The sequence below is a fragment of the Schistocerca gregaria genome, chromosome 10 (genome assembly GCF_023897955.1).
Source record: "Schistocerca gregaria isolate iqSchGreg1 chromosome 10, iqSchGreg1.2, whole genome shotgun sequence".
Lineage (NCBI taxonomy): Eukaryota > Metazoa > Arthropoda > Insecta > Orthoptera > Acrididae > Schistocerca > Schistocerca gregaria.
In genome coordinates this window covers 122,819,649-122,844,948 of record NC_064929.1, presented here as the reverse complement: position 1 = coordinate 122,844,948, position 25,300 = coordinate 122,819,649, and the positions used below count along the sequence as shown (strand labels likewise).

Genomic DNA, 25,300 nt, shown 5'->3' with positions numbered 1-25,300 from the left:
GGTCTTACCTGTCAGAATGTTTAAACCCTCGCTGTGTTGCTGACGCGACAAATCACTTTTGTTCAGGAGGCACTTCGGCACGCTGAACGCTGCCAACATCAACGACTACATCGACCAAGTGCTGCCCAACATCGCACAGTTCCTGGCGGATCATGGGCTGGACCCCATCGCATTGCCGGATGACGTCCAGAGCTTCTCAGAGGTAAAGACAGACACCGTAACACAAAGTGGTCTAATGTCCACTACCAAAAACGTAGTAGTTACATTATATTAAGTTTGATTGTTAATAACCACTCTCCTCCCACTTTTCATGTTTTAAGGAATCCAACTCACATTTGTAAAAGAACATCCGACATCCGATCGCTTTACAAACGAGTAAAAGTGGTTAATATTTTCATTTGATATTGTTAACATTTGCATTCTCTGTGGCTGCTTCAGTTATTCTTTATCGTACAGACGAGAAAAATTCCGTCGTTCGCAGCTAAATTAATTTGTGTATGCCAAACAAGTTTCGGTTATACATGCTAAGCATCTTCAGTGGTTTATAGTACAAAGAAAATTACTTAATTGTACACATTTTAATACGACGATCTGTAGTGATTCTTAGCATCTCATTTAAATCTAGCTATTTCCTTTAGAGATGTATGGCTGTGTCTTTTACCTATAATCATTTGATATCCCATTCATGCCCCCTTTGTTGGTATGTACTGAATGCATATATCACAGCTTTCTTTTCAAAGTGGCAAGGGCTGGTGTCTCTTTATTTTTCCAAGTGCATCAGTCATTGACTATAAAAAATACTTTGTTTTTCTGAATCCTATAGAATGTACAGAAATTGACGGACTGATACCCCTCTAATTTCAAGTTGTGCTGTTATGCAGGGTGTTTCAAAAAGGACTTAATAATTTTGAAAATTAATACCGATCATTTCATAGAACCTACAGAGGTGACTGTTATGTCAATTTGTAGGGAAATACGTAAAGTTTTGTGCGTGTTGTTCGCTAGTACCGAATCGCACTGCTCTAGCGGCAGTTGCGTTAAAGATGGCTGCCTTCACTGGACCCGAGCAAGAACAAAGTGGATGGCCTCTTTCTTTTCCGTGAGAGAACCATCAACGGGATAGTGTGCCTGGATACGTTATAATTTTTGATATCACAGATCGATGAGGATGACAAAGAACGAAATGTTTACTTCATGAAAAATGGTGCACCACCCCACTAGCTGGCTATCGTCTGGGATTTTCTCAGTGACCGCTTTCCAGGTAAATGGATTGGCCTTGATACGCTAATTGCATGTCTCCCACATTCCCCAGACGTGACACCACTCGATTTTTTTATGGGGACTCAACAAGGATATCGTGTTTGTACCTCCTGTGCCGGCTTCCCAACCTGATTGTTAGAGCAAGAATTAACGCCACTAGTGAGAAAGTTACACCCACAGTGCTACAGCGAGATTGGGGTGGGTTGGGCTGTTTTTGGGGTAGAAGACCAAAAACTAAAAAGAAATGTACGTGAAATCATATGGGACTTAACTGCTAAGGTCATCAGTCCCTAAGCTTACACACTACTTAACCTAAATTATCCTAAGGACGTACACACACACCCATGCCCAAGGGAGGACTCGAACCTCCGCCGGGACCAGCCACACAGTCCATGACTGCAGCGCCTAAGACCGCTCGGCTTATCCCACGCGGCCACCAAAAACTGAGGTCATCGGTCTCATCAGATTAGGTAAGGATGGGGAAGGAAGTCGGCTGTGCCCCTTGAAAGAAACCATCCCGGCATTAGCCTGGAACGATTTAGGGAAATCATGGAAAACCTAAATCAGGATGGCCGACAGTTTGGGATGAAATTGACTTACGATGGGACCGAGCGAGATGGCGCAGTGGCTAGCACATTGGACTCGCATTCGGGAGGACAACGGTTCAATCCCGCGTCTGGCCATCCTGATTTAGGTTTTCCTTGATTTCCCTAAATCGCTCCAGGCATATGCTGGGATGGTTCCTTTGAAAGGGCACAGCCGACTTCCTTCCCCGTCCTTCCCTAATCTGATGAGACCGATGACCTCGCTGTCTAGTCTCCTTCCTCAAACAACCCAACTTCCGATGGGAAGTATGCAGGATAACCAGTGGATGCCACATACATCCTTAGTTTAAGATATATATGTTTCGCTAGAATAATTTTTAAAGTAGTAAAGTCCTTTTTTAAACACTCCAGATATGAAGTATCTCATCACTCACTCTGTCTTCAGACCACAAGTGGCCCATCGGGACCATCCGACCGCCGTGTCATCCTTAGTTGAGGATGCGAATAGGAGGGGCGTGTGGTCAGCACACCACTCTCCGGGCCGTTACGATGGTTTTCTTTGACTGGAGCCACTACTATTCGGTACAGTAGCTCCTCAATTGGCATCACAAGGCTGAGTGCACCCCGAAAAATTGCAACAGCGCATGACTGCCTGGATGGTCACCCATCCGACTGCCGGCCACACACGACAGCGCTTGACTTCGGTGATCTCACGGGAACCGGTGTATCCACTGCGGCAAGGCCGTTGCCCATGAAGCATCTGAGTTACTAGTAAATTCAAAATCGCCAAATTACGGACTGATAGGCTTTTTAAAATATGGGATTAGAATGGTAATAAGCCCTGATGATAAATGTACCGATTGTGTTGCTACGAATTTCTGGACTTATTGATAATCTGTTGTTTGACTCTTCACTCATCTCAAATGACGGGTTCTACAGAACACTGTAAATGAACAAGTGAGTGTAACATGCTGTTCTCATTGTTTTCTTCCAGGAAGGCCCGCTGGGGACGGTGTGGCACGGAGAGGTGGGGCTGTTCGACGGCTCTTTGTCCGGGCTGTCGCAGGTGGTCAGGGCCGGGGATGCCTTTCTCGACTACTCCGACCTCCACTTCAAGGTCAACATGACGCTCGGCTTCACTGCAGTCGACGTGAGTTCCGATATTTCTCAAGCATTCAACGTATCGGGCATATAAACACGTGGAACCTGACATCAACTACTTCTCAACAGCGAATACTGGCGGTTTTTGGCAGAATCGTGAATCATGCCGGGGGAAAGTTTCTTTATCTTGCATAAAATTTTCTTGGTTTTCTTTAGCGTCAGATAGATTAGAATCTCCAGCTCTTCATGGGTACCCCCACTGTCTTCCTCAGAGGAAGTGACTACAGTGACTCACTCATTTCGTTCGCCATTTCATCAGGTCCATGAGAGCGATGTTCTTTCAGTAGCCATTCTGCTAATCTTTTACCATATAGTATTAAACACACGGAAGAGCCAAAGAAACTGGCACACTTGCCTAATATGGTGTAGGGCCACAGCGAGTACGCAGAATTGCCGCAACACGGCGTGGCATGGACTCGACCAATGCCTGAAGTGGTGCTGGAGGCAATCATCACCATGAAACCTGAAGGGCTGTCCATAAAACCGTAAGACTACATCTACATCGACATCCATATTCCGCAAGCCACCTGGCGGTGTGTGGCGGAGGGTGGCAAGTGGGTGGAGATCTCTTCTGAACAGCATGTTGCGAGGCATCCCTTATGTTCTCAGCAATGTTCATGTCTGAGTAGTTTAGTGGGCAGCAGAACTGTTCGAATTCACAAGAAAGGTCCTGGAGCCACTCTGTAGCAACTCGGGACGTGTGGGACGTCGCATTGTCCTGCTGGGATTTCCCAAGCCCGTCGGAATGCACAGTGGTCAAGAATGTATGCAGGTGATAAGATAGGATGCATACTCTGAAAGGGACCTAATTGGTGTACAGTCTGGACCTGAAAACTTGCTTTAATTGTGTGAATTTAGTTGTTTCACTACTCCGAGCATATTTACTCGCGATGGCAACTGTTCTTGATTCGAATTCTGGAATATTTACTTCGTCCTGTTTTCTGAAGGCATTTCGGAAGGCAGTGTTTTGTAACTTAGCTTTGGCAGCACTGCCTTCGATAGTGTCTCCATTGCTATGGTGCAGACATGTCATTGATTGTGTCTTGACGCTAACATACTTGACATACGACCATAGTCTCTTTGGAGACACCAAGTAGAGGTTCTTGGTTCAGAATATGCCGGTTGTCCTGTGACACGTGCCCGCAATTCTTGGAATTAACATAACGTGACAAATGAATCGTGACGTCTTCTGACATGACGTTAAGCGAAGATTCAAATTAGCAGTTAGCAATACTTGTTAACAGCCACTTGCAATAATGAACTCTTTTTTGCTGATCCTCAAATTACAACTTCTGCACCATACTCACACGAGAGGCTTCTAATTTCATATCTTTTTGCACGCGACGAAGGGATGTACGAGATACAGTGAACTGCTGCGAAAACCTCGTTACCGAATTACTGTAACTTCTCGAAATGTCTGTTCGAAATTTGTGTGTAGTTTCAGGGATCCCCACCGTCGATCGCATATTCCTCCGCACACTCAGAACAGATCCTACAGCTCTCCATTTCCCGTACATAGGCCGTTGCGAGTTTCCTATCACAATATTTCCTTTCCGACATTTCCTTACATTGCTTGATGGAGCCTGTCTTTATCCAACACACCACAATATCAATTCGCTGTTCTAATGCAGAGAGCCCCATTTCAGTAACAGCTCAACAGTACGACATTCTCACAACAACTGACGCAAATAAACAGCTGCACTCAACCTTCCGATAAAATGCAGTGTAGACAACTTACAAACAGTTTGCCATTTTACAGGCAAATCCACTGGAAACGATAAACCCGTACGTGAGGCGTATTGGTTTTATGCGGGACATGCTGTTGTTATATTATTTTATTTGTTGTGGTGTTGTATGGTGTGTTGGAAAATTGCTTGGACGAGATTTTGGTTTGTAGTGTTGGCTTCCCAGTGATTTACTATTTACTAAGTCGAAATACCCTCAGACTTCAGGAAGAATATAATAATTCCAATCCCAAAGAAAGCAGGTGTTGACAGATGTGAAAATTACCGAACTATCAGTTTAATAAGTCACAGCTGCAAAATACTAACGCGAATTCTTTACAGACGAATGGAAAAACTGGTAGAAGCGGACCTCGGGGAAGATCAGTTTGGATTCCGTAGATATGTTGGAAGACGTGAAGCAATACTAACCTTACGATTTATCTTAGAAGAAAGATTAAGAAAAGGCAAACCTACGTTTCTAGCATTTGTAGAGTTAGAGAAAGCTTTGCACAATGTTAACTGGAATACTCTCTTTCAAATTCTGAAGGTAGCAGGGGTAAAATACAGGGAGCGTAAGGCTATTTACAGTTTGTACAGAAACCAGATGGCAGTTATAAGAGTCGAGTGGTATGAAAGGGAAGCAGTGATTGGGAAGGGAGTGAGACAGGGTTGTAGCCTCTCCCCGATGTTATTCAATCTGTATGTTGAACAAGCAGTAAAGGAAACAAAACAAAAATTCGAAGTAGGTATTAAAATTCATGGAGAAGAAATAAAAACTTTGAGGTTCGCCCATGACATTGTATTTCTGTCAGAGACAGCAAAGGACTTGGAATAGCAGTTGAACGGAATGGACAGTGTCTTGAAAGGAGGATATAAGATGAACATCAACAAAAGCAGAAAGAGGATAATGGAATGCAGTCAAATTAAATCGGGTGATGCTGAGGGAATTATATTAGGAAATGAGACACTTAAAGTAGTAAAGGAGTTTTGCTATTTAGGGAGTAAAATAACTGATGATGGTCGAAGTAGAGAGGATATAAAATGTAGACTGGTAATGGCAAGGAAATCGTTTCTGAAGAAGAGAAATTTGTTAACATGGAGTATACATTTAAGTGTCAGGAAGTCGTTTCTGAAAGTATTTGTATGGAGTGTAGCCTTGTATGGAAGTGAAACATGGACGATAACTAGCTTGGACAAGAAGAGAATAGAAGCTTTCGAAGTGTGGTGCTACAGAAGATTGCTGAAGATTAGATGGGTAGATCACATAACTAATGAGGAGGTATTGAATAGAATTGGGGAGAAGAGGAGTTTGTGGCACAACTTGACTAGAAGAAGGGATCGGTTGGTAGGACATGTTCTGAGGCATCACGGGATCAGTAAATTAGTATTGGAAGGCAGCGTGGAGGGTAAAAATCGTAGAGGGAGACCAAGAGATGACTACACTAAACAGATTCAGAAGGATGTAGGTTGCAGTAGGTACTGGGAGATGAAGAAGCTTGCATAGGATGGAGTAGCATGGAGAGCTGCATCAAACCAGTCTCAGGACTGAATACCACAACAGCAACGACAAGTCGTTTGGGTAATACGTGGAGTAACGAAGTCTTGATAATGCGCTGTTAACGCTAATTGAGAATTCTTGATCCTGTAAGCAATCGCCCGTGTGGTCTCAGGTTCGTTCGCCATGCCCCCAGCGTCGCTGCATATGAACGTTATCGTAGATATCTGGAGCTCTCTAGATATTTATGAGTGTGTAGTTGCAAAAGAATAATTAATTTCGTGTCTCACCTATTAATCAGTTGCGATGAGCTCCTTTATTTATTCGAATAGAACACAATGTATCTATAGAGCTGCCGTAGTTTCGAGGTAATTTGAATGACAACACTAGTCCCAAGAACAACAGTCAACATAATTAACATTCCAGATAAAAACAAAAATTATATTGTTGCAGCAGGCGCTGACTAGTACCGTGGTGTGGTGGTTATGATACGTAACTATAGAATGGAGGCTCGTGAGTTCAAAACTCACGTTGACTGTACCATTTTGATTTCTATATTCTGTTCGAGTACATTCTAGACGTATCCACAAGTGTCAAGTATCGTTGCACTGGAATGTTCTGTAGCTGTATATATACTGTGCGTGTTCTGGCTGGAGGCAGTTCACTCCGCGCTCTTGTATGTGCAAGTGTTCAATAAACCTTCGTTAAGTGAAGTTAGTGCTAGTCATTCATCTAAGTATACCTTCTTCTACGTGATAATACAGGGTGAAAAGTATTTAAAGCGGCAAACTCTGGGAGGTTATAGGGGACATCAAAACAAATATTTTTCCCTAATGTCATTTTTTCCTATGACGATTATTTAAATCGGTAGAGGCCGTATTACGCTCTTCAGTTGTTAGAGGCCGCATTACGATCTCCAGTTGAGAGAGGGCGTATTACGCTCTTCAGTTGTAGGCAACTGCTGTCCACCAGTGTAGTAGTGCTTTGTCTCTGTTTACTAATGGAGCGATACACCGGGAGTGAGTACACTGATATGGTTGGTGCGTACTACGTAGCGCACCATAACAGATGAGCTGCACATCGGGTTTATCAACAAGAATATTCTAATAGCCGTATCCTGCATCATACAACTTTTGCTGCTGTGTACCAACGTCTGCGTGAGACCGGATCATTTAGCAGGTTACCTGGACAGGGACGCCATTGCACGGTAAGAACGCTGCAATTTGAGGAAGCTGTCTTGCAGCATGTGGAGTGGGATCCTTCAATCAGCACTCGTGCAATTGCACGTAACATGGGGACGAATCAGACGAATGTAAGAACAGTCCTTCGAAAGCAATTGTTACGTCCATTTCAGTTACAGCGTGTCCACAACCTGGAACCAGTTGAATATCCACCCAGAGCATTGCCAGAGTTGCTGGAAGACGTTCCGCTCCCTACATGACAACGCATGTGGTTCCAACATGACGGGGCGCCGGCACATTTCAGTCGTCGTGTGCGTCGATTCCTGGACCGACGGTTCCCAGAAAAGTGGGTTAGCAGAGGTAGTCCTGTACCATGGCCTGTTCGATACCCAGACATGTGGGGAGAGATGCGCAACCTTGTTTGGTGAAGGCTGCCGGTCTTGCTTACGAGATGAAGGCAGAGCTCACCATCTGCAGCATCGTTGACAGAACCGACTGCGGACCTTTGGTGCAGAGCCGGGTGGAGGGTCTGAATCAGAGGCTCAGACGGTTTTGCGACCGTATTGGCTGCAGATTCCTTGACTTGCGCCATAGGGTGGTGGGGTTTCGGGTTCCGCTGAATAGGTCAGGAGTTCACTACACTCAGCTGGCGGCTACACGGGTAGCGGAGGCTGTGTGGCATGGACTGGGCGGTTTTTTAGGTTAGAAGGCCTCGGGAAAGTGCGGGATGGGCTGCAATGTCAAAGGGTGCTTGGCAATTACAGGACGTGCTTGGATCAAGGAACAGTCGGAATTATAGTTGTAAACTGTTGTAGTTGCGCTGGAAAAGTCCCTGAGCTTCAAGCGCTAATAGAAAGCACAGAAGCTGATATCGTTATAGGTACAGAAAGCTGGCTAAAGCCTGAAATAAGTTCTGCAGAAATTTTTACGAAGTCTCAGACGGTGTTCAGGAAAGATAGATTAGGCAGAATTGGTGGTGGAGTGTTGGTGTCTGTCAGTAGTGGTTTATCTTGTAGTGAAGTCGAAGTAGATACTCCGTGCGAATTGGTGTGGGTGGAGGTTATACTTAACAGCCGAATTAAGTTAATAATTGGCTCCTTCTACCGACCCCCAGACTCCGATGATACAGTTGCGGAACAGTTCCGAGAAAGTTTGAGTCTCGTAACAAATAAATACCCCACTCATACGGTTATAGTTGGTGGGGACTTCAACCTACCCTCGGTATGTTGGCAAAAATACTTGTTCAAAACCGGTGGTAGGCAGAAAACGTCTTCCGAGATTGTCCTAAATGCATTCTCCGAAAATTATTTAGAGCAGTTAGTCCACGAACCCACGCGAATTGTAAATGGTTGCGAAAACACACTTGACCTCTTGGCCACAAACAATCCAGAGCTGATAGAGAGCATCATGACTGATACAGGGATTAGTGATCACAAGGTCATTGTAGCTAGGCTCAATACCATTTCTTCCAAATCCATCAGAAACAAACGCAAAATAATTTTATTTAAAAAAGCGGATAAAGTGCCACTAGAAGCCTTCCTAAAAGACAATTTCCATTCCTTCCGAACTGACTATGCGAATGTAGACGAGATGTGGCTCAAATTCAAAGATATAGTAGCAACAGCAATTGAGATATTCATACCTCATAAATTGGTAAGAGATGGAACGGATCCCCCGTGGTACACAAAAAAGGTCCGAACGCTGTTGCAGAGGCAACGGAAAAAGCATGCGAAGTTCAGAAGAACGCGAAATCCTGAAGATGGGCTAAAATTTACAGACGCGCGAAATTTGGCACGTACTTCGATGCGAGATGCCTTTAATAGGTTCCACAACGAAACATTGTCTCGAAATTTGGTAGAAAATCCGAAGAAATTCTGGTCGTATGTAAAGTACACAAGCGGCAAGACGCAGTCAATACGTTCGCTGCGCAGTGCCGATGGTACTGTTATCGACGACTGTGCCGCTAAAGCGGAGTTATTGAACGCTGTTTTCCGAAATTCCTTCACCAGGGAAGACGAATGGAATATTCCAGAATTTGAAACACGAACATCTGCTAGCATGAGTTTCTTAGAAGTAGATACCTTAGGGGTTGCGAAGCAACTCAAATCCCTTGATACGGGCAAGTCTTCAGGTCCAGATTGTATACCGATTAGGTTCCTTTCAGATTACGCTGATACTATAGCTCCCTACTTAGCACTCATATACAACTGCTCGCTCACCAATAGATCCGTACCTACAGATTGGAAAATTGCGCAGGTCGCACCAGTGTTTAAGAAGGGTAGTAGGAGTAATCCATTTAACTACAGACCTATATCATTGACGTCGGTTTGCAGTAGGGTTTTGGAGCATATACTGTATTCAAACATTATGAATCACCTCGAAGAGAACGATCTATTGACACGTAATCAGCATGGCTTCAGAAAACATCGCTCTTGTGCAACGCAGCTAGCTCTTTATTCGCACGAAGTAATGGCCGCTATCGACAGGGGATCTCAAGTTGATTCCGTATTTCTAGATTTCCGGAAAGCTTTTGACACCGTTCCTCACAAGCGACTTCTAATCAAGCTGCGGAGCTATGGGGTATCGTCTCAGTTGTGCGACTGGATTCGTGATTTCCTGTCAGGAAGGTCGCAGTTCGTAGTAATAGACGGCAAATCATCGAGTAAAACTGAAGTGATATCAGGTGTTCCCCAGGGAAGCGTCCTGGGACCTCTACTGTTCCTGATCTATATAAATGACCTGGGTGACAATCTGAGCAGTTCTCTTAGGTTGTTCGCAGATGATGCTGTAATTTACCGTCTAGTAAGGTCATCCGAAGACCAGTATCAGCTGCAAAGCGATTTAGAAAAGATTGCTGTATGGTGTGTCAGGTGGCAGTTGACGCTAAATAACGAAAAGTGTGAGATGATCCACATGAGTTCCAAAAGAAATCCGTTGGAATTCGATTACTCGATAAATAGTACAATTCTCAAGGCTGTCAATTCAACTAAGTACCTGGGTGTTAAAATTACGAACAACTTCAGTTGGAAGGACCACATAGATAATATTGTCGGGAAGGCGAGCCAAAGGTTGCGTTTCATTGGCAGGACACTTAGAAGATGCAACAAGTCCACTAAAGAGACAGCTTACACTACACTCGTTCGTCCTCTGTTAGAATATTGCTGCGCGGTGTGGGATCCTTACCAGGTGGGATTGACGGAGGACATCGAGGGGGTGCAAAGAAGGGCAGCTCGTTTTGTATTATCACGTTATAGAGGAGAGAGTGTGGCAGATATGATACACGAGTTGGGATGGAAGTCATTACAGCATAGACGTTTTTCGTCGCGGCGAGAGCTTTTTACGAAATTTCAGTCACCAACTTTCTCTTCCGAATGCGAAAATATTTTGTTGAGCCCAACCTACATAGGTAGGAATGATCATCAAAATAAAATAAGAGAAATCAGAGCTCGAACAGAAAGGTTTAGGTGTTCGTTTTTCCCGCTCGCTGTTCGGGAGTGGAATAGTAGAGAGATAGTATGATTGTGGTTCGATGAACCCTCTGCCAAGCACTTAAATGTGAATTGCAGAGTAGTCATGTAGATGTAGATGTAGACTCCTGTTGCACCAGAAGAGGATCTGGTTGCCCGGATAGTAGCAGCAGCAGGAACATTTCAGGATACTACTGCGGTTTTTGCCCGTGTCAGACAAAACATGATACGACGGAGTAACCTTTGTTTACGTGTCAATGGAGGCATTTTTGAAAATCTACTGTAATTGAAATTGGGTTGTGATAATGTGTTGTCTCTTGGTTATAAAAAAAATGGAAAAGTGTATGTTGGTTTAATTAATTTGCCGCCAAAGAAATGTTCCTCTACCGGTTTAATTATTCCTCATAGGAAAAAAAATGACATTAGGGGAAAATATTTGTTTTGATGTCCCCTACAACCTCCCAGAGTTTGTCGCTTTAAATACTTTTCACCCTGTATTTCAATGAGAGATGATAGTATTGTTCGTATCTCTCTGCAAGATTATAGCATCCTTGATTCCTACATACATCGCACAGTGTCGATCTGTCATTTCGATGGTAAAATTGTACATGTAAAATTGTGACATTACACTGTGTATCTTGGTTTGAGAACATCAGCAGCTTTTGCATCAGCTGTAAGCTTTACGCTCTTCGACATTACGCTCACAAAGTCTCGTTAACATATCGATAACACACTGAAGCGCCAAAGAAACTGGCATAGGCGTGCGTATTCAAATACAGAGATATGTGAACATGCAAAAGACGGCGTTGCGGTCGGCAACGGCTATATAAGACAACAAGTGTCTGGCACAGTTGTTAGATACACTCCTGGAAATGGAAAAAAGAACACATTGACACCGGTGTGTCAGACCCACCATACTTGCTCCGGACACTGCGAGAGGGCTGTACAAGCAATGATCACACGCACGGCACAGCGGACACACCAGGAACCGCGGTGTTGGCCGTCGAATGGCGCTAGCTGCGCAGCATTTGTGCACGGCCGCCGTCAGTGTCAGCCAGTTTGCCGTGGTATTCGGAGCTCCATCGCAGTCTTTAACACTGGTAGTATGCCGCGACAGCGTGGACGTGAACCGTATGTGCAGTTGACGGACTTTGAGCGAGGGCGTATAGTGGGCATGCGGGAGGCCGGGTGGACGTACCGCCGAATTGCTCAACACGTGGGGCGTGAGGTCTCCACAGTACATCGATGTTGTCGCCAGTGGTCGGCGGAAGGTGCACGTGCCCGTCGACCTGGGACCGGAACGCAGCGATGCACGGATGCACGCCAAGACCGTAGGATCCTACGCAGTGCCGTAGGGGACCGCACCGCCACTTCCCAGCAAATTAGGGACACTGTTGCTCCTGGGGTATCGGCGAGGACCATTCGCAACCGTCTCCATGAAGCTGGGCTACGGTCCCGCACACCGTTAGGCCGTCTTCCGCTCACGCCCCAACATCGTGCAGCCTGCCTCCAGTGGTGTTGCGACAGGCGTGAATGGAGGGACGAATGGAGACGTGTCGTCTTCAGCGATGAGAGTCGCTTCTGCCTTGGTGCCAATGATGGCCGTATGCGTGGTTGGCGCCGTGCAGGTGAGCGCCACAATCAGAACTTCATAAGACCGAGGCACACAGGGCCAACACCCGGCATCATGGTGTGGGGAGCGATCTCCTACACTGGCCGTACACCTCTGGTGATCGTCGAAGGGACACTGAATAGTGCACGGTACATCCAAACCGTCATCGAACCCATCGTTCTACCATTCCTAGACCGGCAAGGGAACTTGCTGTTCCAACAGGACAATGATCGTCCGCATGTATCCCGTGCCACCCAACGTGCTCTAGAAGGTGTAAGTCAACTACCCTGGCCAGCAAGATCTCCGGATCTGTCCCCCATTGAGCATGTTTGGGACTGGATGAAGCGTCGTCTCACGCGGTCTGCACGTCCAGCACGAACGCTGGTCCAACTGAGGCGCCAGGTGGAAATGGCATGGCAAGCCGTTCCACAGGACTACATCCAGCATCTCTACGATCGTCTGCATATGAGAATAGCAGCCTGCATTGCTGCGAAAGGTGGATATACACTGTACTAGTGCCGACATTGTGCATGCTCTGTTGCCTGTGTCTATGAGCCTGTGGTTCTGTCAGTGTGATCATGTGATGTATCTGACCCCAGGAATGTGTCAATAAAGTTTCCCCTTCCTGTGACAATGAATTCACGGTGTTCTTATTTCAGTTTCCAGGAGTGTATGTTACTACTGGTACAATGGCAAGTTATTAACATTTAACTGAGTCTTAACGTCTCGGTTCACGAGCGATGGAACACAGTATCTCCGAGGTTGCGATGAAGGGGGTGATTTTCGCGTACAACCATTTCACGAGTGTACCGTGAATATCGGGAATTCGGTGAAACACCAAATCTCTGACATCGCTGCTACCGAAGAAAGATACTGCTCAAATGGTACAAATGGCTCTGAGCACTATGCGACTTAACGTCTGAGGTCATCAGTCGCCTAGAACGTAGGACTACTTAAACCTAACTAACCTAAGGACATCACACACATCCATGCCCGAGGCAGGATTCGAACCTGCGATCGTAGCGGGCGCTCGGTTCCAGACTGTAGCGCCCATAACCGCACGGCCACTCCGGCCGGCAAAGATACTGCAACGTCGGGAGCAACGACAACCGAAAAGAATCGTTCAGCGTGAGAGAAGTGCAACCCTTCCGCAAATTGCTGCAGAATTGAATGCTCGGCCATCATAAAGTGTCAGCCTGCAAGGATTCAACGAAGTATCATCGATATGGGTTTTCTGAGCTGAAGGCCCATTCATGTACCATTGATGATTGCACAAAAAAAAAGCTTTACGCCTCGCCAGGGCCCGTCAACATCGACATTGGACTGTTGATGTCTCGAAACATGTCTGATCGTACTGGTCTCGCTTCAAATTTTATCGAGCGGATGGACGTGGACGGGTATCTACATATACATATACATGGATACTCTGCAAATCATATTTAAGTGCCTGGCAGAGGGTTTACCGAACCACCTTCACAATTCTCTATTATTCCAATCTCGTATAGCGCGCGGAAAGAACGAACACCTATATCTTTCTATACGAGCTCTTATTTCACTTATTTTATCTTCGTGATCGTTCCTTCCTATGTATGTTGGTGTCAACAAAATAGTTTCGCATTCGGAGGAGAAAGTTGGTGATTGGAATTTCGTGAGAAGATCCCGTCGCAACGAAAAACACCTTTCTTTTAATGATGTCCACCGCAAATCCTGTATCACATCTGTGACATTCTCTCCCATATTTCGCGATAATAGAAAACGTGCTGCCTTTCTTTTTAACTTTTTCGATTCACTTTGTCAGTCCTACCTGGTAAGGGTCCCACACCGCGCAGCAGTATTCTAAAAGAGGACGGACAAGCGAAGTGCAGGCAGTTTCCTTAGTAGGTCTGTTACATTTTCTAAGTGTCCTGCCAATGAAACCGCAGACTTTGGTTAGCCTTCCCCACAACATTTTCTATGTGCTCCTTCCAATTTAAGTTGTTCGTTATTGTAATACGTATTCATTTAGTTGAATTTACGGCTTTCAGATTAGTCTGATTTATCGTGTAACCAAAGTTTAACGAGTTCCGGTTAGCACTCATGTGGATGAGACAACTTCCATGGACCATGCATGTTAGCAGGGGCATGTTAAAGCTGGTGGAGGCTGTATTATGGTGTGAGGCGTATGCAGTTGGAGTAAAACGGAACCCCTGATACGTCTAGATACGACTCTCGGAGGTATCACGTACGTAAGCATGCTGTCTGATCACCTTCATTGGTTCATATCCATTGTGCATTCCGACGGACTCCGGTAATTCCAGCACGACAATGCGACGCCACACGTCCAGAATTGCTTCAGGGACACTCTTCTGAGTTTAAACGCTTCCACTGGCCACCGAACTTTCCAGAAATGAACATTATTGAGCATATGTGGGCTGCCTTGCAAAGTGCTGTTTGGAAGAGGTCCCCCCCCCCCACCCCCCCACCCCCCCACCCCCTACCCCGCATTCTTACGAATTTAGGGACAGCCCTGCAGGATTCATAGTAATAGTTGCCTTCTGCACTACTTCAGACAATAGTCGAGTCCATGCGTCGTCGTGATGCGGCACTGTAATATGTTGATTATTCCTTGCTACTGTAGTGTCATCTTGAAGCTAGGAGAAAGATGGACAGGCGTTCCAAGACGCAGAAGCAGAGACGATGGTGAGGGAAGACGAAAGTACGAGAGATATTGTTACATGAAATAACCTGTAAGGGAAGAGTCTTGCCAAAATACGGAACCCCCAGACGCGGTCCCAGGCCGTTAGTTTGTCTTCAAGGACTTAACATGTAACTTCATATGTCGTCTAGACGCTGTGGTAGGTTGCCATCGCAGAACTTTGTACCCAACAGGCACGTAGTATACCAGCCCTGAGGAAAGCAACGTCAGTAGGTTCACAAGGGTTAGAATGCGAGCGAAAACTGCAAAAACTGTTGACCTAGCAGTTCCTACTCCGGGGACCCAGAGGGGTGGGGCTAAATAACGTACAACAATAATGTTGGAAGCCTTATTTGGCAGAGTAGTTACGTTTAGCTTCCAGCTGAACAATGTTGATACCAAATACGGACTTAGTACAACTGCATTAACATCCCCCACCTTAGGAACAATAGAGGGGATCTAACAAAACCATGATCGGCAGGCACCTGCAAGAGATCTACGCGATTGGCTGGGTGGCTGTAAGCGGGAAAACTAGTGCCCCCACGCGACTCTTTAAAACCCCTACATTCAGCATTTTTGGCGGAGTTCTCAGTCAGACGATCTGGGCGCCGAATCCGCGTCCGTCGACTCCAGCCTCGGTCCAGCTCTGCGTAAGTCTGCTCTCACTTGGGAGTGCCTCAGTGAACAGTGTCACATTCATTATGTAGATGCTACTAGGTTTGCTACTGTGGTTAGCATCCACTCCTGGGACTTCCGCACTGCCTTCTGTTGTAACAGTGCTATTCATGCTTTTTTCTAACCCTAGAACTAGCTTCCAGTGCATTAGTTAGCCCTGTCTGGAATAAACATCTATTTCTAAACCCTGTTTGTTCAAGTGTCTCCACGACGAGTTCCTTAAGGAAATCTCACCACCTGCATTTCCAGTAAATGCCTGCACCAGTGTTGGCTCAGATAGAAGAAAACAATCAAATGCCTTCACTGTGAATTGTCCTCCTGCCTTTAGCTATGTACCGCTCGGGAGCGCAGACTGACCAGTAACCCCTTATTCCCTCTCCCACCTATGTCAGGACATGACAGCACTTCTGTGTGCTTTCGGGGACTCTGCACGATATTCGGCAGGTGTACCAGTTTCTTTGGTCGTTCAGTGTGTTTGTTCAAGCACAGTTACGTTTGAGAGTATGTCTAATCGTTTACGGGTGTCTTCGTATTCACTCTTTTTGGTAGCTTGATAGTGCACTTACGGTGAAAAGAGCTCTGTTTGAAGGATGACTCGTGTGTTTGCTGCAGCTGACCTACGGCTTCGAGTGCCAGCTGATGGACATCGGACCCAAAGGCACGCTCTACGGAACGGTGCACGATCTGGCCGTCTTTGCGGAGCTCTCGCTGGACATGAGCAACCTCACCAGTCCAGCCGTCGCGCTCAACGACCTCTACTTCTCCAATGCGGGGTAAGCCAGACCTCAGTAGTGTACTCCTCTTCACGGTGCAGCACACTACACATTCCGGCTGCAGTGGGGCGTTCTGTTGCGGGAAAATTCAGTCTGTTCGTATAACGTAGCACAGTGCTAACAAGGGAAACTCAACATCGCATCCTCCTCTGATATAGTGGAAAGGGGCCCCAGTGGACATTCCATCGAAAACTGAGCACAGATCAAGCTCGAAAACAGGGCCTCGCGGAGTGGTTGCGCGGTTTGAGGCACCATGTCACGGATTGCCCCGCCCGCCCCCCCCATAAGTCCTTTCTCGGGCAATGGTGTGTGTTGTTCTTAGCATTTGTTATGTAAAGTCTTGGGAGTGATGACCTTCGCAATTTGATCCGTTAGGAATTCACACGAATTTGAAAATTTTTGGAAAGCAGGGACAAGTTGTAGTAAAAAAAATGGGGGGGGGAGAAAGAAAAAGAGAAAATAGAAACAGTGAACGGTCTAAGCTCAATATGTGTAACAGATTGATGTGCATGAACAATGGCGTTGTAATTGTGGATATGGCCTTAGACTGCTAAGCAGACGAACCAATAAGCGCACAACGATATTGCAGTGATATTCTGTACCCATTCATAGGAGAACTTGTGTTAAGTGAAATACTGAACGGTTATGTTCAACAACATGGTGCAACCGCGCCTACAGCTCGCGTTTCAATGTCACTGATGATGTCTTTGGTGATCGCATGATTTCACAGGGACTTTGGCCTCCACTATCACCTGACCTAACACCACCTGACTTTTTCTTCTGGGGTGCAGCGAAAGCCTATGAAAACCGTCCAAAATCCATCGATGAATGGAAAACTGCAATATCCACTTTCACTGGTTCTGTTACAGAAGAAATGTTAAAGCTTGTGTATGGAAACATGATTAGACGAATTGAATAGTGTATTCAACAACAGGGGGGGGGGGGGGTGACATTTTCGATATTTAATCTGAAAATTTGTAAGTAAAAGTGCATATTTAATAAAATAATAAGTTTTACTTAACTGAGTTTCATTTCGGTATATTCACTGCGGCATACGTCAAGCGCAGCTAAGAATCATACGGCACTGCAGAGAGACTTTTTGAACACCCCGTATAAGAAATGTGTAGTATGACCGCATGGTCTGAGGCGCCATGTCAAGGATTGCGCGGGCCCTCCCGTCAGAGGTTTGAAATAGCACTCCTGAAAGAAAGGATATTGCGGAGAAATGGCTTAGGGGTGTTTCCAGAATGAGATTTTCATTCTGCAGCGGAGTGTGTGCTGATATGAAACTTCCTGGCAGATTAAAACTGTGTGGCAGAAGTAAAGGTGTGAGGACGGGGCGTGTGTCGTGCTTGGGTAGTTCTGTTGGTAGAGCACTTGCCCGCGAAATGAAAAAGGTCCCGAATTCGAGTCTCAGTCCGACACACAGTTTTAATTTGTCAGGAAGTTTCAAAAATAAAGTAAGGTGGCCGCTGTGGCGGAGCGGTTCTAGGCGCTTCACTGCGGAACCGCTGTGCTGCTACGGTCGCAGGTTCGAGTCCTGCCTCGGGCATGGATGTATGTGATGCCCGTAGGTTAGTTAGGCTTAAATAGTTTTAAGTCTACAGGACTGATGACCTCAGATGTTAAGTCCCATAGTGCTTAGAGCCATTTGAACCAGTTTTAATAAAGTAAATGGCAAGAGGGAGTTTTGTTCAAATGTGTGTGAAATGTTATGGGACTTAACTTCTAAGTTCATCAATCCCTAAGCTTACACACTACTTAACCTAAATTATGCTAAGGACAGACACACACACACACACACACCCATGCCCGAGGGAGGACTCGAACCTCCGCCGGGACCAGCCGCTCAGTCCGTGACTCCAGCGTCTAAGACCGCTCGGCCAATCCCGCGCGGCAGAGGGAGTTTTAAACACACTCCGCTGCAGAATGAAAATCTCATTCTGGAAACATCCCTAAGCCATTTCTCCGCAATATCCTTTCTTTCAGGAGTGCTAGTTCAAACCTATAACGGGAGGGTCCGCGCAATCCTTGACATGGCGCCTCAGACCACGCGGTCATACTACCCATTTCTTATACGGGGTGTTCAAAAAGTCTCTCTGCAGTGCCGTATGATTTTTAGCTGCGTGTGCCGTATGCCGCAGTGAATATACGGAAATGAAACTCAGTTAAGTACAACTTATTTTTTTATTAAATATGCACTTTTAATTACAAATTTTCACATTTAATGTCGAAAATGTCACCCCCCCCATTTGTTGAATACACAATTCAATTCGTCTAATCATGTTTCCATACACAAGCTGTAACATTTCTTCTGTAACAGAAGCAGTGAAAGTGGATGTTGTAGTTTACAATTCATCGATGGATTTTGGACGGTTTTTATAGACAGTTGCTTTCGCTGCACCCCAGAAGCAAAAGTCTGGTGGTGTTAGGTCAGGTGATAGTGGAGGGCAAAGCCCGTGTGAAATTAGTCGATCACCAAAGACATCAGCAAGCAGTGACATTGAAACGCGAGCTGTATGCGCGGTTGCACCATCTTGTTGAAGATAATCGTACAGTATTTCACTTAACACAAGTTCTCCTATGAATGGATACAGAATATCACTGCAGTATCGATGTGCGCTTATTGGTTCCTTGAAAAAAAAAATGGGGGGAGTGACGAAAACGACACAAACGAACATCGGAGCTAAACTTGAACGTTCACGTCAACACGTAACGACACACACCAACGATGCAACTGACGCTGGCTGAGACAAACGAAACAGTAGAATGTTGGGAGAGTCCACTTGAAGGGAAGTAACCCAGGCAGGCGAACAATCATACGGCTCGGCTAACAATCATACGGCACTGCGGAACACCCCGCAGAAAGCGAGTAATGTGGTGAAGATACATTAGCATTCAAAGTAAATGCGATGAATAGTAAGAGCAGGCGAGATACCTCGTAGACGTCTCACAGAAATGAAAACAACAAATAAGCGCGTCTGGACTATTCTTGTTGTTGTTGTTGTTGTGGCCTTCAGCCCTGAGACTGGTTTGATGCTGCTCTCCATGCTACTCTATCCTGTGCAAGCTTCTTCATCTCCCAGTACCTTCTGCTGCCTACATCCTTCTGAATCTGCTGAGTGTATTCATCTCTTGGTCTCCCTCTACGATTTTTACCCTCCACACTGCCCTCCAATACTAAACTGGTGATCCCTTGATGCCTCGGAACATGTCCTACCAACCGATCCCTTCTTCTAGTCAAGTTGTGCCACAAGCTCCTCTTATCCCCAATTCTATTCAATACCTTATGTGATCTACACATCTAATCTTCAGCATTCTTCTGTAGCCCCACATTTCGAAAGCTTCTCTTCTTGTCTAAACTATTTATCGTCCACGTTTCACTTCCATACATGGCTACACTCCATAGGGGTATAAAAGGGAAGCAGTCGTTGAGAAGGGAGTGAGACAGGGTTGTAGCCTCTCCCCGATGTTATTCAATCTGCGTATTGAGCAAGCAATAAAGGAAACAAAAGAAAAGTTCGGAGTAGGTATTAAAATCCATGGAGAAGAAATAAAAACTTTGAGGTTCACCGATGGCATTGTAATTCTGTCAGAGACATCAAAGAAATTGGAAAAGCAGTTGAACGGAATGGACAGTGTCTTGAAAGGAGGGAATAAGATGAACATCAACAAAAGCAAAACGAGGATAATGGAATGTAGTCGAATTAAGTCGGGGGATGCTCAGGGAATTAGATTAGGAAATGAGACACTTAAAGTAGTAGACGAGATTTGCTATTTGGGGAGCAAAATAACTGATGATGGTGGAAGTAGGGAGGATGTAAAATGTAGACTGGCAATGGCAAGGAAAGCGTTCGTGAAGAAGAAAAATTTGTTAACATCAAGAATAGATTTAAATGTCAGGAGGTCGTTTCTGAAATTATTTGTATGGAGTGTAGCCATTATGGAAGTGAGACGTGGACGATAAATAACTTAGACAAGAAGAGAGTGTTACAACAAAGGAATTCAAGTCTCAAAACTTCCAACACGGAACACAACTTCAAAAACGTTAGAAACATACGTTCTGAAAGAGCACAGGGAAATTGTGTGATTGTGAAACTGCTGCGTTCAATTGTGGCAGCTTATATGACAAACTATTATGGTTTCGTCGGTTTCCTTGGGAATGATCACATTCTCATTCGTAGAGGACACGTAAATCTGTCAAGGAGGCGTATCTCACACACTCACCAGGCGTACGAATTAGGTGTTGCGATAAGAGACTCTCATCATACACGCACCGTCACTAACGCCGTATGTGACACAACAGACGTGCATTCCGGTGGAGGACTCGGTTGACTTGTCGCCTTGTCTTCAAACTTTGTCGTTGCCATTGAAAAGCCACTGCCTTTCGGTTGCTAATACAGTAGTTGCGGAAAATCATCTTTCACTGTAGGTCCGTTCCCCCCACCGGGCTATTGTGAACGGACGTTACACCACGACACAGACACGAATTTCAGTACGGCGAACGGCAACAAAGAAATTGGCCCAGTGAAGCTGTAAACACGGATCGCCAGTTGTGCAATCCAATACTGTGACCACTTAACCGCGACACTATTCATCTTCAGTACACCTTCTTCCTTTTTTCATGCTGTATCTGTGTCCAGTTTTCTGTGCACTGTCTACAGGGCCCTCTTACCACTAAATCTGAGAGGGGAGGGGGCTGAGTTATCGTTGTAAGGCGTGCCGCGCGGGGTAGCTGCATGGTCTCAGGCGCTTTGCCACGGTTCGCGCGGCTCCACCGATCGGAGGTTCGAGTCCTCCTTTGGGCAAGGATGTGTGTGTTGTTCTTAGCGTAACTTACTTTAAGTTAGATTAAGTAATGTGTAAGCCTATGGACCGATGACATCAGCAGTTTGGTCCCATAGGAACTTATTACAAATTTCCAATTTTAAACTTGTAAGGTCTGCAACAAACAGCAGTTTGTCTCCTACGAAATGATTCTTACTGAAAAAGTCACTTCTCACTAATATTTATTAGCAAATCATGTTCCGACAGCTTGCTGCTACCATTTGATGTTTTACAGTTACATCTGTATTAATCTGAAGCGTTATTAGCATTATTTGCAGACGTTCCAGTGAGGCTATGTACGGAAATTGCACCCTGACGGAATGACTAATTTATTTCAGTGCATACCTTACGAGAGCTGTATGTTACTCAAACGCCTCTAAGCACTATGGGACTTAACATCTGAGGTGATCAGTCACCTAGACTTAGAACTACGTAAACCTAACTAACCTAAGGACATCACACACGTCCATGCCCGAGGCAGGATTCGAACCTGCCTGTATGTTATTGTCTACATCATTTCATTGATGTCTTATTTTCTATTTTTGCTACAAGTTTTCCTGGCACACACACAGCACTGTAATAACCACACCACCACCTCAACACTTCCACAGTAAAATGTTTACATTCCACAGACACTTAGTTCCTGAGGTAAATGTCTTGTAATAATACAGACAAGGAAAATACATTATATATATGTCGTTGAATAACATGATTATTTGCTATTTTTTGTTACTCATTTATGTTAAGATGCCTATTTGTTTTTGATTACTAAAACATGCAACACAATCTGAAATTTACTGAAGAAATTTGCGCTCTTACCTTCTAGCATATTTAAGAAGACTATAGAATGCAAGCCCTGTTTATAGATGACGAATTTTTTGGAGATGGTGCTCTGATTGGTGACGGTCATCATATTTTTTTCCAAAGATTGGACAAGGTTGTCGAAAAAGGTGGCACATAATTAAGACCTTGGAATACGTTGCAATGTCATTTTTAATAAAATGATTATTTAACTCGATCACGATCGAGACAAATAACGTATCAATTGAAACTCAGGATCGCTCTTGCATATTCTTGACTGTGCCAGGCGTTATTCAATGTTATTTTGTCTGCCAAAGAGTGTATATACCTTATGTGAAAGGGCACGAAACAAATATTGTAAATCGACGATGAGAGTTTCACTCTACAGCGGTGTGCGCTGATATGAAACTTCGTGGCTGATTAAAACTGTGTGCCGGAGACTCGAACTCGGGACCTTGGCCGCCCGTTGTGGCCGAGTGGTTCTAGAGGCTTCAGTCGGTAACAGCGCGGCCGCTACGGTTGTAGGTTCGAATCCTGCCTCGGGCATGTGACGTCCTTAGGTTATTTATGTTTCAGTAGTTCTAGGTTCTAGGCTACTGATGACCTCAGATGTTAAGTCCCATAGTGCTCAGAGCCATTCGGGACCTTTGCCTTTCGCGGTCAAGTGCTCTACCAACTGAGCTACCCAAGCACGACCTAGGACCCGTCCTCACAGTTTCAATTCTACCATTACCTCGTATCCTACCTTCCAAACTTCACAGAAGCTCTTCTGCATACCTTGCACACCTAGCACTCCTGGATGAAAGGATGTTTCGGAGACAAGGCTTAGCCACAGCCTGGGGGATGTTGCCAGAATGAGATTTTCTCTCTGCAGTGGAGTGTGCGCTGATATGACAGTTTCTGGGGGATTAAAACTGTGTGCCGTAACCGAGTTCGAGTCTCGGTCCGGCACACAGTTTAAGATTGTAAATGATCAAGATTTGTCTTGAATTAATGCTTCATTAAGCTTATGAAGTATCCACTTTATAAGCTGAGAATAGTATTTGTACTTTGAAATATACGCAACACAAGTATAGGCTTATTTAGTAACTTTATCTACCTAAATGTGATAGTGGTGAATAGGTATCCACAGTCGCTCAGATAGAAAATAGTTCAGGAGTTGCAGAATCACATTTCAGTGGCTGTTCTTATTGGAAGACTATTGATCACAGTTATCCACTCTCATGCTGAAAGGTTTTTGCCATTTTCTCGTATATTTCCATGTGCGAAAGACTACTTTGTAATTATGTAAGAATACTTTGTAGTTACACGGATCATTGTCTGTGACAAGCTCTGGACTGCATAAAGTAGACTACATTTGGACGGTCATAAATTACCTAGATATCCAGTGAACATTAGTGACACGGAATAGCTAAAATAAAAAGTGGTTGGTTGTTGTCGTGTAACCCGTGTGTAACGTGGACGGAGGCAGGCAGTTTTCGAGAACCAGCTAGCTGGTGACAGGACGGGAGGCATTAATCACCGCCCTGCCAGAGAGAAGGGGTAATTAAATTAAAAACAAGGGCTTGTTACGTACACACACACACACACACACACACACACACACACACACACACACACACAGACACACACGCCCACACACACACACACACACACACACACACACACACACACACACACACGCATATACAAGACGAGACAGACAAGCAGCGAGGGAGCAAAGAGGAAAATGGGAGGCTGAGTGGAAGAGGAGATGAAAGTACAATAAGCGATGCATGGGGTTGGGTGAGTAGCTAGGCGTGGCTGTGAAAGCGGAAATGTTGGGGACACGTCAGCCTCCCACTGAAGAGTTCTGTACACGATCATTTCATCCATCATGACTCATCTTTTTAATCCCTTCCCCCTCTTGCCCTTAGGCGTTCCAGTTTTACTTCCTAACACTTCGTTGCTGTTGTGTACATAGTTCTGCCCCAGATCACGTATGAAACAGATTGACCTTGCATACTGCGGAACAGGCAACCGTAAAAATAGTTTTTCCGTCGGTTAACAGATGTCGCAGGCGACGCTAAAAAGCTAACTGACCTGTCCACGTCGCGGAATTGGCAACGCTGTATCTTCGGTGGCGTGAATGACGATGATTTGCGTTCGGGTAGAGCGCTGCGTGCGAAATGCATTCGTCACACTGCTGACTGTAGGTCATGATCGGCTGTGGTTTTTCCCGAGTTTTCAATCTAATAATGTAGATTAGCATATGTAATTCTACAAACCAAGTTTATTTCTCACAATCATATGCGAAATGAAATAAATGAAAAGTAACACACAAACATTTCTCGCGCGTTACTGTTTAAATGCAGATTATGGCAGTCGCAACGGTTTTACACTCGCCTTCCATGCCGTCTGTTTCCTCTTTGCTATACAGCTCTTCTGATACGGATTATGCTGGTAAAAAGATCTCCACGTGCAGGTTAACACTAGAAAGTTTTCAAAATCCGCACTCGGTTATGAGGCGAATTAAGGCTGGACATATTTCAGTGACAGTCATTTCAAATTTAAATTCTTTTACTTTGCATGTAACTTATATAAGAGTGGCACAAGACGATGAATTTTGGATTGTTGTTGAACGGGGACTGCAAACGCGGTAATATACAAGTGAAAGCGTGTTTTTCGAGCATATTTTCGCGATATTAACTTTGAAGAGGCACAGACGGCAAACCATAATTATGTTAAAAATTTACTTTGTACAGTTTAAAGATAACCCGCAAATATTTGCAACAGACGTGCGCTTTTGTCTGCAACACACTTATTACTTGGGATATCCGCACATGCGGTAGACCTGTTACTTACTATAAGTAGTGTTGTTTTCGAGTGAAAGCTGTGTGAGGATCATTTGCGCACAGATAAAAAAATTAAAATAGGCAGCGACTATAGTTTGCATGTTATGCTCGTTCTCTTCTATTCTCCTCCTTTCATTCCAGTATAAACGCTTGTTCACAAGTATACACAAATGGCAGTGAACATTGCCGAATTATCTATGAACTGCCTACAGCAAAATTAAAAAGACCTTTGGAGAAAAGAGAACCCCTTGTATGAATATCAAGAGCTCAG

The 25,300-nt window shown here is 45.0% G+C and overlaps 1 protein-coding gene across 1 annotated transcript in view; it reads left to right on the top strand.

The window, feature by feature from the left end:
- Positions 1–25,300, top strand: part of LOC126293465 (uncharacterized) — an 84,554-nt gene that overhangs the window by 40,987 nt on the left and 18,267 nt on the right. The window contains exons 2-4 of the mRNA XM_049986707.1: positions 67–202; positions 2,800–2,955; positions 16,407–16,567. Of these exons, the coding sequence (XP_049842664.1) occupies positions 67–202; positions 2,800–2,955; positions 16,407–16,567 (453 nt within the window). The remainder of the gene's footprint in view (positions 1–66; positions 203–2,799; positions 2,956–16,406; positions 16,568–25,300) is intronic.